The following is a 12763-nucleotide window of genomic DNA, read 5'->3' on the forward strand; positions in this document are numbered from 1 at the left end:
AAGGAGAGAGCTAACTACAACTTCATGCACACCGTGGCACATGTGGGTCTGCACTCACTCACATACACCACACACACAAAATAATAAGTGCATTATATGCGTGGATTAAGATTATAAGCCATTAATTTTAGTTTTTTAATTTAAAGAGTCCATTTAGAAGGGAAAAAATTATCCACTATGCTTAGCACCTGGTCATCTTGTACCTGGACTCTGTTGTGTGGATTGTATACCAGACTTTGAAGAAGGCATTTGTTTGTTCATTAAGTAGGCATTTACATAGCAACTGCAAAATGTCTGGTGCTCTTCTGTCTGTCAAGGATTTAGCAGTTTAAGTTTTTCTTTAAAAATACAAACTAGGGCTGGAGAGATGGCTCAGCCGTTAAAGGCTAGGCTCACAACCAAAAATAAAAATACAAACTAGATAAATATGTATGTTAGACGGTGGTAAGAGCAGTGGAGGTAAATTAAGCAAGGAAGATGAGAGAAGTGGATGCTAGTTTTGCAGAAATTGGCAAAGTAAGGCCTCTTAAGAAAGTAGCAAATTTGGGCATGGTATTGCACTCAGCATCCCAGCACTTGGGATGCAGAGGCAGTCAGATCTCCATGAGTTCTAAGCCATCCTACTCTACAAAGCAAGTCCAGGACAGCCAGGGCTACAAGGAGAAATTCTGTCCTGGAGAGTGAGAGAGAGAGAGAGAGAGAGAGAGAGACAGACAGACAGACAGACAGACAGACAGACAGACAGACAGAAGCAAATTATCTGAAGAGGACTAGAAGCATAATTCAGTGATAGGATGTGTTTCCTGCATATGCGAGGCCCCATAAGCATCACAGAGAAAAGGGGATTGGAGTTCCTTCTAAGGAAGTTATGGCACAAGAGCCACCAAGAGTAATTTAACCTGAAGGCAACAGCAGCTCCCATTCACTAAACACCACTAAGTACATACTCACTCCTTGCCTAGTGTTTTAGATTCAGTTTTGTCAATAAGTGTGGTTACATGTGGTAGAGATGATTAGCCCCACTTAAATTTCCTTTTACATGTATTTGTACTTGTGAGTGCAGACATGTGTATGTTATGGCACATGTGTGAAGGTCAGAAAACAACTTATAAGAGTTGGTTCTGTCCTCCAACCATGTAGGTTTTGAGATCCAACTCAGATTGACAGGTAGCATAGCAAGCACCCTTCTTGAATTGTCACAGTGGTAAATCTGAGAAGTGAAATAGCATTGCCAGACTCAGAAGCAGATAGAATATGCAGTATGGCCAACCTTAGATAAAGGGATGATTCCGGTCCAGTACAGACAGGAATGGATTAAAATTTCATCACTCTACTCAGAATAACACACAAATTAAACTTGGAATATATAGTTTCCATTTAATGTTTTTGACTAAAATTTCAGAACGTGAAGCCATAGACAAGAGGGCGCTTGCAGTGTAGACGTCGTATGTGTGGCCCGGGCAGGCTGTCTGTCTTCTTGGGGATGTTGCAAGGGTCTAGTGAATGACATGTAATGTAGTGAGGGGATCCTGGCACGTGGTAAGTGCTTACACGTGCCCATTGCTAGTGCTGCTGCTGCTACTACCTCAGGCTGGGGTGACTTCTGCTTGTCAACACGCTGAGGCCGTGTGTCCATCTGTTCTTCCGTCACCCTGCTGTGGGAACTTAGACCTGAGTCGTGCGTGGGCTTCATTTTGGCATTCTCATTAATGAAATACAAATTTAGACTAGATTGTTATAAGTGTGACTGCTTTCTACAAGTTTGACTAGCATAGTTGTCAGTGTTTTTCCTGGTTACAAATATTAAAACTCTTATACAAGAGAACCAGGTATCTGGTTATAAAATGAATCCTAGGCACCATTAACCCCATTGTGTACAGACAGCTGTTGGAAGCATGGCCACTCCCACAGTGAGATCAGTGTTTACTCCTTGAGGTAGCATCTCTTAACACAGGGCAGAAACCAAGCAAACAGTGTTGTTAAACGAACATCCTCAAGGAATTGCCAGGCTCATGGGAGAACAGAGTCACCGCTAGGAGGACAAGTACTGGATATCACACCCTTCCTGCTGGACTTCAGATACTTGTGTTTTCTGTGTTTGCTGCCTTCAGCTCTGCTAGAACAAGGCAGTAGGCTGCGGAATGCCATGTTGATTTCTGCAATGAACACCAGCCCAGATACTAGTATGCTGCTGGACAAAGTTCCTCCTCCTGTGGCAGATGATGTTTCCAGATCACCGGTGCTGTAAGTTAGGGACTCACACAAGCCCCTGCAGCTCACTTCCTGAGCTGTTGACTCACCTCCCGTTTCGTTGTTCTGAATGGGATGATCTGGGGAATGTTCAGCAAATAATTCTTAATGTGCCAAGCCTATAGTAAAAGGTACTCAGAATCCAACACCTAGCTTCAGTATTTGCCAAATATGTAAATGGGTAAATTCTTCACTCTTCTAAACTAGAATGCCTGTATATAAAATGAAGATCCTCCCCCTCCTTCATAAATGAAATAGGATTCTGATGTTGGGAAGAATTTGCAAAGTGTAAAGTTTCATATACATTTAAGGCAGATAAGTCTAAAAATGCTAAATTTTCTAAGTCAGACTAGTGTCTTCTACTCTTAGCTTGGTTGGGATTTAAATTTTTCTTACCTGTTAGCCATTCGTGACAGTATTTTCTCACACCTTGGAACTAGGAACTCACCTACGAATCAATGTAAAGGCCACCGTGAAGACCACCTCCTGCCCTTGGTGGACACCAGAGCTATACAGCTACTGTTGGGCAGGTGAGTGTCCTTTCTTGCTTTCTTTCACTAAAGCTTCTCCCAAGTCACTGAGTATTGTTAGCAATACTTCCTGACCTCGCTCCTTTCTGGGTCCTTAAACTAGGACTGTTTGCCCATTAAATAAAAAGCCAGTGGGTAGCCTATTTTGGGGGCTTTGCTTACAAAATGGCCCCCAATCCATTTTTGGGATTGTCTTGTCTCCCCCTTCTTCTCATCCATGCTATGTGGTGTGATAAAGAGAGCATGGATTTAATTAGAGTCAAGTTGAAATGTGATGTTTGTTACTTAGCGTTGAGGCCTGAGGCAGTTAGCTACAGAAGCACCAAAGGAACTTGCAAACTTTGCAAGACTGCAGTGAGGATAAGGAATGAGGTAATATAAAGGAGTTAGTATAGTGTTAGCACTTAGCAGTTTGATTGTTGGTAGCTATTGTGAATATTAACATGTGCACTAAAGCCAGACTCATCATTTATTGTCTCTTAAATAGCTTAAACATTACTGTCTTGAACAGATTAAAAGCAATTCATTATACACATATGAGAAACATGTGTTTAAGAATGCACAATTGCCGAGAAGTAATGGTGCAGGCCTTTGATTCCAGCACTTAGGAAGCAGAAGCAGGCAGATCTCTGAGTTCAAGGCCAGCCTGGTCTACATAGTGAGTTTCAGGACAGCCAGGGCTACACAGAGAAACCCTGAAAGGGAGAGGAAATGCACACTTTGGGTTTTGTTTTGTTTTGGGGGTGTTTGTTTGGTTTTGGGTTTTTTTAGACAGGGTTTCTCTATATAAAAGGCAGAGAATACAGCACGCCCCCTGCATTGTTCTCCTATGTGTCATAATGACAAACATAAGTCCCCTTGGCTATAAGGCAAGATTAAAGATGGCTCACTTTTGAGCCTGAAAGTTTATAAGCCCAAGTTGCCTGTGTTCAGTAAACACCGGGACAATAGAGCTGATGCTCAGGAAAGAGAATAGAAGGGCTGGAGAGATGTGGCTAGGAGCACTGACTGCTCTTCCAGAGGTCCTGAGTTCAATTCCCAGCAACCACATAGTGGTTCGCAACCATCTGTAATGGGATCAAATGCCCTTCTTCTGGTATGTCTGAAAGCTACAGTTTAATTTAAATTACAATTTAAAAAATAAATTAAAAAAAAAAAGAAAGAGAATAGAAAGAGAGTATTTGTTACTCCACAACAGTAACTGAAAACTAGAGAGTGTACAAGGTCAGCCAGGGAGCACACAGCATAGTGACAGTAAGAACGGCCATACTCCATGTCCACTTACTGTTAAACTGTAGTGCTGTGGCAGTCAAAGACTAGAAGACGTGGGAAATCAAAGCACTGGAAAGGAGACGAGAGCACTGAAAGTGTCAGTAAAACGTTCTGAGGTTAGAAAGCAGAGGAAGAGGGTAACTGACTACTGGTGCTGACCTTAAGATGTGGCGCTCTCCTGCAGTCTCCACAGCAACCTCCATACATGTTGTCTGGATTCACTGGGTTAATTCTAATATGCATAGAGTAATCTCTTGGTGATGTTGACTGTTGTAGCTCTGCTGCTTCCCCGCAGAGGTAAGAGAATTTGCATTCCCTGCACGCTGAAGAAAGGGTAGACATTAACTATAGAGGCCTAGATTCATGGTGTCAAGCCCAGCTGAGGTAGGGGTGAGCAGCACACTGAAGGAAACAGAGATAAAATTCATACATGGGATAATGAGTTATCCCTCTATCCTCAAGCCCCCTTCTCGTCTCCTTCCTGACGCCTAAGCACACAGCAGTTACCACACATTACCACCACCACCACCACCACCACCACCACCACCACCACCACCACCAGGCAGGAAGTTGTTCTGGTCAAGACAAAAGAGATTGAGATACCACAGACTGAAATTTACTCAACAAGATGACCCAGCTCTTCCCACCAGTTACCAAGGTCCTCCTGACTTCTAGCCTGCGTTCTGAGCTTCTAGCCAGCATTCAGGGCTTAGATTTGAAGACATGAGGAATACCTCCAACATCTGCACACAAAACCAAGATTCAATAGGTTATTTAGAAGAGAAAAGGAAGGAGAAATAATCCCAGAAAATTTAACAAAGAATGAAATTAGAAAATATCAAGTAAAGTTTATAATTTGGAACATTTCAAAAGATTCAATATCTAGATAATTGAAATTCAAGAAATATTTGTTAGGAAAAATAAAGGAATCATGCTGAGCGTGGGCTTGTCTTGTGGCTAAGAAACACAGGCAAAATTTAGTACTATAATAAATCATAAACAGGCAAGTTATTCAAACAAATAACTGCAAAAGTGAGAAACAAAAGTATGGAGGGCCACACACTGGACATCAGAGTCTCTACACTTGTGTGCAGCACACATCTAAGGTGGACAGCATAGACCCTCAGTCCTCAGTAAAGATGGGCTGGAGAGATGCCTAAGCTGTTAAAAGCACCTGCTACTGTTGCAACCTGGGTTGCTTCCCAGCACCTGCATGTTAGGTCATGACCCACTGTAAAGCAGGTTCCAGAAGATACCATTTCCTCTTCTGACCTCCACAGACATGCACTACACACAAACAAAGACAAACATTTATAGACATAAAATAAATTTTTTTTAAAATAATCCATTATACAGAAAAATACCAAGACTACTTAAAAAAATAAAGAGCAGCTGTAAAGTTCCAAGAGGCTAGCAAGACAGCTCTGCAGATAAAGGCTCTTACCAAGCCTGACAGCCTGAGTTCTATCCCTGCAGCCTGTGTGGTAGGAGAGAACCCACTCCTACAAGTTGTCTGCAAATGCATGTACCTGCTCACAAACACATGTGCCTCTAAAGAATCAAAAGTCTTGAAGTAATATACAAACATTGTCTCATTTGAAAGTGAAGACTGCACATTTCTCTAGAAATTAAAGAAAAACAATGGTAGCATAAAAAGGAAGCTGAGGAATAATGAGTACTAACTCAGGGAGGAGCACACAGTATTTACTATTACTGCTTTATTATTAATGTTCATTAAATATTAAGTTCAATAATGTTAAGTATTAGTTACTATGAGAAAGAAAAATAAAAAATTATTCCTTAAAATATGAGTTTATAGTAGTTATTTATATACTTACCTCCTTAGTTTATAAACTTCTTATAATGTTTTATTCATTTTTACATTCAATATAAAACTAACTGTGTCATAATTATTCCAAAGTACATGTGTTTGCTTGAATGAAGAAGGTGCCTTTGTAAATTAGCCATTTTTTGACAGAAACATTGAATTTACAAAATGATAGGTGCCATTTTTTCTTCTGCCTGTCAGCACAGACACCATAGGAGCACAGCTGGACCTAGGTTAGCCATCTCTATGACAACCATAGCACATAATGGCCAACAGCTGTTTACTAAATGAGAGCACAGTAGTGGGATTTGAGTTCTAGTTAATGTCATCCTAAGAGAGGAAATAGAGTTGGAAAATGTCACCTAGTAGTCAGTTTAGAGTACATCCGTAGCATACGCTCTTTCACATTTAGAATGTTAGGAAGCTTTGCCAGAGAGAGGAAGTAGTTCTGCTGAACCTTCTTTTAAGTCCTTTGGCTTTGTTTTTCCTGTCTCCAGTGCTGAATTATCCCAGAGTCATTGCTGGAATGGATTAGGCTCTCCTCCAGATTCCCCGGCTCCTGGGAGTGATGTGTATTGCAGCAGTGACCTGAATGATCCTCAGTATGACCAGAGTCTCCTGGAGAACTTGTTTTACACAGTGCCTGTAAGTCATTGAATTTGAAGCTCTACAGCAGTTAGTAGCCAGTCCTAATACTTGCAGGAAGCTATTCACTTTATGTATAACTTATTTAATAATACTTACAGCTGAGGAAGAAAGTATTATCATTTTATGGTAGAGACAGGCCTAGAGGACACAAGTCTTCTGTCCCAAGGATAGCAAGTGTCAGAGCCAGAATCAGATACAAGTCGCCTGCATCCAGAGCCCGTGTTCCAGTATGTCACAGGCTTCCTCAGAGCACTCCTAAGAAACAGCTAGTACAGGCATGCCTTGGAACCAACTCTGTATCTGTACTGAAGAGTCCAAAGCATTTCTACTCATGGTGACAAAACCCTCAGTTGGCTCGTTTGTAAGATAGGGGATTCTTTCGGGCAGTTCTGCTTTATTCCAACATTCTTTTTTTCAAGCCGCATGATCTGTTGCTGGTTAAGCATCTTCTAGACATTGTACATAATAAGCCTAATTGCTTTCCACAAATAGTCCTGAAGGTCACTGTCATGTTCCTCATCTAAGCCCAGTTTTGTTACCATAGCAGAATACCCGAGGTAGACTAACTTTTAGAAAAAGAGGTTTGTGTAGCTCAGTGTAAACTCTGGTAAGGACCACATTGGCTGCACCATCTGGTGGCATATATGAGAGAGGGATCACATCACCAAACAGGAAGCCATCATGGCAGGACCAGGTTCCACCATCATCCCTTCTAAAGTCTTGTCCTAACAGAACTAAGCATCTCTTCCCATGAGGCCTGACGTCTTATTGGTCACTGAGGGCCAGGCTTTCACTATAAAAGCTTTTTGGGATGTACTCCAACTGTATGCAGATCGCTACACTTCTGTGTTTCCTTTTTTGTATGTTGAGGAAAAAATGACTGAAATACAAGGCAGTTCATTCTGGATTGGTAGTTAAGTTGTGGGGTGTCAGCAAGGGGAAATGATAAGATATTGTCTGGCAGAGCATAAGCAGGCATAAAAGGTTCAACAGACTTGAGTTTTGAAAGGCAGAGAAATGGCTGTCTTAGTTTGCTTTCTGTTGATGTAGTAACATTATAACCAAAAGTAACTTGGAAAAGAAAAGATTTATTTCAGCTTGCAGCTTCTTTCCCGAGGGAAGTCAGGGCAGGAACTCAAAGAGAGTAGAGGATCACTACTTCCTGGCATGTTTCTCGGGGCTTACTCGGACTACCTTTTATACAACCTAGGACCACCTGTAGGGATGGTCTGGGCCCTGCCACTTCAATCCCTAATCAGTAAAATGCCCTATAGGCTTGACTATAGGCCAGTCCCAAAAATCTAACCAGCACAAGGGTGTAGGAAGAAAGACTTGTACAGAAAGAAAGGATGTTGTGCAGTTACTTTTTCTCTGTGTAGTGCTGGTGATTGAACTCAGGGCTTCGTGTGTATCAGGCAAGTGCTCTAGCACTTGGCCATATTCCCAGTCCAAGTAAAACTGGGTTTATGCCCTGCAAGGAATCCAGTTAACTAAATGACAGTTTGCAGGAGATAGAGAATGTTGCACTGGCCTAATGCAGCCAAGACCTTGAGTATAAGCCTCAACAAGAGGGAGTAAGTGCGTGGGAAATTGGTTGATAGGCCAGCCTAGCACTCTGTGGACAGACTGAGCAGCTTTCCACATTGGGTGAGGAGGAATGATGGGTTACAACCAGATGGGAGCAGAATTAGAGGGCAAGTAATCAGAAGCAGATAGAAAGCTTTTGGTTTCTTGGGAGAGGAGAGAGACACAGAGTAAAAGGTGAAATTAGTATCAAGAAAAAAGAGTTTGCATTGGAAAGTTGCCAGCTGTTGGATCCCAGGCCTTCCTGTCTCGGCGGCCATCACTGTTACGTGTGAGATGGAGATATCCATTTAACCAGCGTTCTATGTGCCAAGGCCTTTACATGTTGCCCTCATAATTATGAACTGTACCAAATGTTTTTAATTCATTTTTACTTCAATTTAATTCTTTTACCAGAGCCATGAGATAGTACTTCCACTGTCTCATTTACCATGAAAGACATCTTAGAGAAACTCTGTACAAGGAAGCTTGCCTGTGGTGGAATACACCTGTAATCCAAGTGCTTGGGAGTCCGAGGCAGGATCCAGGGTTCTGGGCCTGCCCTAGTTAAAGAGCAAATTCAGGCTGCATAGTCAGACTCAGCTTTAAAGAATAAAAACCATTTGCTGGACAGTGGTGCCACACAACTTCAATCCCAGCATTTGGGAGGCAGAGGCAGATGAATCTCTGAGTTTGAGGCCAGCTTTCTACACACAGAAAACCTGTCAATAAATAAATAAATAAATAAATAAATAAATAAATAAATAAATAAATAAATAAATGCCTTGTAAGCCGTTAAATGGCAGAACTGGAATCCTTACTCTACACATTACCAAAGTCACGTATGTTGTTGCTGTCCCACACTCTCATAAACTTTAAGCGTGGCTTTAAACCTCTGCCCCAACTTACCTGCCTGACCTCATGCCCCACTTCTGCATTGACTCTGGTATCTCCACAGGAGCACCTCATCCCACTCTTACACATTCCAGCTCTTCTCTACCTCCTGCCTTTTCCTTCCTCTGATCCTTTGCTGTGAATGTGGAAATGTTCTTCTTAGTGCCCATACAGCAAGGCAATCAGTAAGTGAATGTTTGAAGAGCACTAAGTGATACCCGTGCTATGTGAGCAGAGTAACCTCAGAAAGTATTTGCTTATGGAGACACTGAACCAGTTGTTTGGGGGTCTGGGAATCTCCACACAAACCACCCAGACACCAATCTCAGTCAAATAGGAAGGATTTATTGAATGCCACACTCCAAACCTGATCTATTAAGGACATGGTTCAGGCTCTAGAGCTGAGCTGTGACCCCAAGTTAAGGTTCTACAGGATTTTTAAGCCCAAAATTCACAGACATCTGTGCCAAGTTATTCCACCAGTCAGGAGTTAGGGGTAGTGGGTTTCCTTTAGGAACATGTCTTTCTTGTACACTTATCCTGCTCCCACTGGTTAGGATAGTCAACTGTGTCAGGGGCTTGCATTGTTTAATATCCATGTCCTAACTTGTCTACCAGGATGGGACTTGGCTAACATCCATGTCTTCACTTGCCAACCAGCATATCAGGTACCCATGTACATCTCTCTCTGCCAAGTAGGATGTCAGTTCCCAGGGAGGTCTTGGGAACCTAAACTTTACTGGACCACTACTCACATGGAAATCATATTCCAAATAGTTGCAGGTGTCTCTCTTAGGTTGGAGTCCATCCCGGAGGCGGCTTATACAAGCAAATACCATAAGCTTATACACAGGTGAAGGAAGTGCTGGTGGGCGTTTGGTTTGGATCCAACCTTATTGTGGGAAACTATACAAAGCAGTTCTACTATCATGATTGGTTTCCAAGGGCACAGAACATAGCAGAATATGTGATCAATCTCGTTACTAGAAAGTTTCCTAGTCACAGCAGAAATGTATGATGATGATCTAGCCAGGTACAATTACCTAGGTCTTAACATTCCATGGAGGCCTTAATAGTTTACCTAGACCATAGCAACTTGGTCATGAGGCATAGGAAGACCAAGAACTTAGCATGTTCCTGTTCTGCTCCAAAGGCAGTGCTTGACATTCTGATACTGACTATAGCCACAGCTAGAAATTCAGCATTATCAAGTGTGGGTTTGGTTCCTGGTATTCCAAGCTTCTTAACAACCCAATTTATATTTGCCCTAATTAATTTTCTTTTTTTTTTTTCTTTTTTTTTTTTTTTCCCCGGAGCTGGGGACTGAACCCAGGGCCTTGCGCTTGCTAGGCAAGCGCTCTACCACTGAGCTAAATCCCCAACCCCCCTAATTAATTTTAAACTATGAACCTACTTAGATTTTGATTATCTTATCTGTAACCCTTTTTATTGTTTGTTTTGTTTTGTTTGTCTGAGTCAGGGTCCCATTGTATAGCTTTGGCTGGGCCGGAACTCAGTATATAGACCAGGCTAGCCTTGAACTCGTAGAGATCCATCCACCTGCCTCTGCCTGTTGACTGCTGGAATTAAAAGCATATGTCACCATGCCAGGCATATGTACTCAGTTGTAAAAGATGCTACTAAAGGAAAACTTACGAGCAAAAAGCTTTCTTCTTTGGTCTTTGACCATGGTCCTGATCATGGATCAACAGAGTATGCCCCCAAAAAGTGCTAAAAGGTGGAAGCTAGAGAAGACAGGGTTGAGCGACTGGGCTTTCCTAATCACACTGTGTTATCACTGACTGAGTACCTTTTTTAATTTGAAGCCAAGTAGTCATCCTGTCCCCTTCTGTTTGCTTTGCAATTTGTGATTCAGAAGGCTAATTAGTCAATTACAGTAGGTGCCTTTAATCAAAAACAAAAATAAAGGGAATTTTTTAACTGATTTCTTTCATGAAGGCAATTTATGAAATATCATTAATCTTAAGCACAATTAAAATCAGAATAAATAATTTAGAGCATGGAGAGTAGGAGGAAAGACAGTCTTTGCACCCAGGTAGGTGACACTGTAAAAACCGTTCTGCCTCAGTTCTACTGTCATAGAAAAACAGACTTCAAAACTCATGGAGATAAAAATGTGTATGCACCCCTGATAGCTGGCAGCCACAAACAAGCCACCTGGCTTTCCCAATTGTAAAGACAAGATAAGGCGCCCGGCAGGAGCACGCTGGGTGCTTGGCTGCCTGTGCAGTGCAGAGCACAGCAGGTGGGCGGGCGGTGCACTGGTTCCCCTGAGAACTCTGTCTCCCCTTGCTTACTCTGAATGGATTTTGAAGTGCAGATTACTTTTGTGTAACCAGGAGCACTGTGGAATATGGCCCTGCTGCCAGTATCTCTCTAATAGAATGGTGCTTATGAAAAGAAATTCTGCGTGCTTTTGGAGACACAACTGTCCATGCTTTCTGTTTATCTCCCCCTAGAAATCTGATGTTGGCGCCAGTGATTTCCTCAGTGAAGATGATGGACTGGAGCCTTCTAAAACAATGAACCAGTCAAAAGCCTCTGACAGATCTAAGGTTGAAGGGTCACGTGAGCAGAAGCTGAAGAAAAGGGCAGCTGTCAAGAAAAGCAGGTGAGCTTCTGTGAACGCTGATGCCGACTGCAAGGTCAGGGGCCTTTCATCAAGGAAAAGGGCCTTGATTTTGCCAAGACTGCCCAAGTGGTTTGTTATGGCAACTCATTGAAGAATTTCAGTCCTTAAAAAGGTAACACACAACTCAGCAGGCAGAGGTAGGTAGAGCAGATCTCTGAGTTCAAGGCCAACCAGCTGTATGCATGGTGAGTTCCAGGACACTCACTACATAGAGAAATCCTGTTTCAAAAAGTCAAAAAAGTCAAACAAACAAACCGCGTGAGAAGACAGGTTATGGAGAAAGCAGTAATGGTTGTGGTGTGTTTACTGTGATGGCTCCTATATGGAAGCATGAAAAGGGACACACAGTGGCATGATAACGAGGTTAGGACAGTGAACAGACTAGAGTAAGGTACACTTCCCTTCTAGAAAAGTCAAATTCTGTATCATTCATTCCTGCACGTGGATGGATGAAAGAATGTTTTTATACACTTTTACATGAGGACCAGATTCACGTCACAAAAGCTGTTTTCTGACCCAGCATGGAAGTCAAAGGAAGATCAGGGATTTCAGACCAGCCTGGTCTTCATAGTGAGACTTGTCTCAAAGGCAAACACAGAGCTGTTCCGACTTCACTGGGAACAGAAGTCCTCGACGCTTGTCCTCTTACCTCCTGTACAACTGGATTGTTCCAAATCAGGCCTCTAACTCCTGCCTTCCTGTCTGTGAACTTGCAGAAATGCAGCGATGTCACTAAGTGTGGATAGACTGGCTCTCCTGGGAAGAGTACATGCGGTCAGAATCATCATTGAAGCCATGGGAGTCCCTCCAGATAGTCCCCATGCGACACCAAGCAGGAAGATCTTTGCTGGGAAGCCACCAAAGCCAGCAGCGGCAAAAAAGTGGTACAGCTAAATAAGAAAACTAAGTGTGTCATTCGGGGCCAGTGTGGCTGGTAACAGGAAGTCTAACATTTGTTTTTATGTACATTTTTTCGATCAGTAAAAGTGATTAGAAGTTCCCAAGAATGAGGGTAAATTTGGAATAGAGGACAGTGGGGTAGAAGCCCTCCTGCAGCCCTCACAGCGAGAGCAAAGCACACCTGAGATGGTTGTCACCTTGAGCCTCAGAGCCCAGAGACAGATT

General features: G+C 42.5%; 1 protein-coding gene and 1 long non-coding RNA gene across 11 annotated transcripts in view; one reads left to right on the forward strand and one right to left on the reverse strand.

The window, feature by feature from the left end:
* Window positions 1–12763, forward strand: part of C2cd3 (C2 domain containing 3 centriole elongation regulator) — a 97785-nt gene that overhangs the window by 20115 nt on the left and 64907 nt on the right. For all 9 annotated transcript variants that reach the window (XR_005502031.2, XM_063285140.1, XM_017588950.3 and 6 more), the window contains exons 6-10: window positions 2112–2244; window positions 2691–2780; window positions 6378–6525; window positions 11466–11617; window positions 12355–12522. Coding sequence is in view for 8 of the 9 variants with exons in the window: in XM_063285140.1 (XP_063141210.1) it covers window positions 2112–2244; window positions 2691–2780; window positions 6378–6525; window positions 11466–11617; window positions 12355–12522 (691 nt within the window). In the remaining variant the exon portion in view is untranslated. The remainder of the gene's footprint in view (window positions 1–2111; window positions 2245–2690; window positions 2781–6377; window positions 6526–11465; window positions 11618–12354; window positions 12523–12763) is intronic.
* On the reverse strand, window positions 1365–6083 carry LOC120099892 (uncharacterized). 2 transcript variants are annotated; one of them, XR_010060716.1, is made up of 4 exons: window positions 5891–6068; window positions 4707–4795; window positions 2647–4375; window positions 1365–2330 (listed from the first exon to the last, which is right to left on the reverse strand). It is a non-coding gene; the product is annotated as an uncharacterized LOC120099892 (long non-coding RNA). The 2 variants fall into 2 exon arrangements; XR_005499349.2 differs by having other exon boundaries at window positions 1365–4375; window positions 5891–6083.

Source organism: Rattus norvegicus, chromosome 1 (assembly GCF_036323735.1).
Source record: "Rattus norvegicus strain BN/NHsdMcwi chromosome 1, GRCr8, whole genome shotgun sequence".
Classification (NCBI taxonomy): domain Eukaryota; kingdom Metazoa; phylum Chordata; class Mammalia; order Rodentia; family Muridae; genus Rattus; species Rattus norvegicus.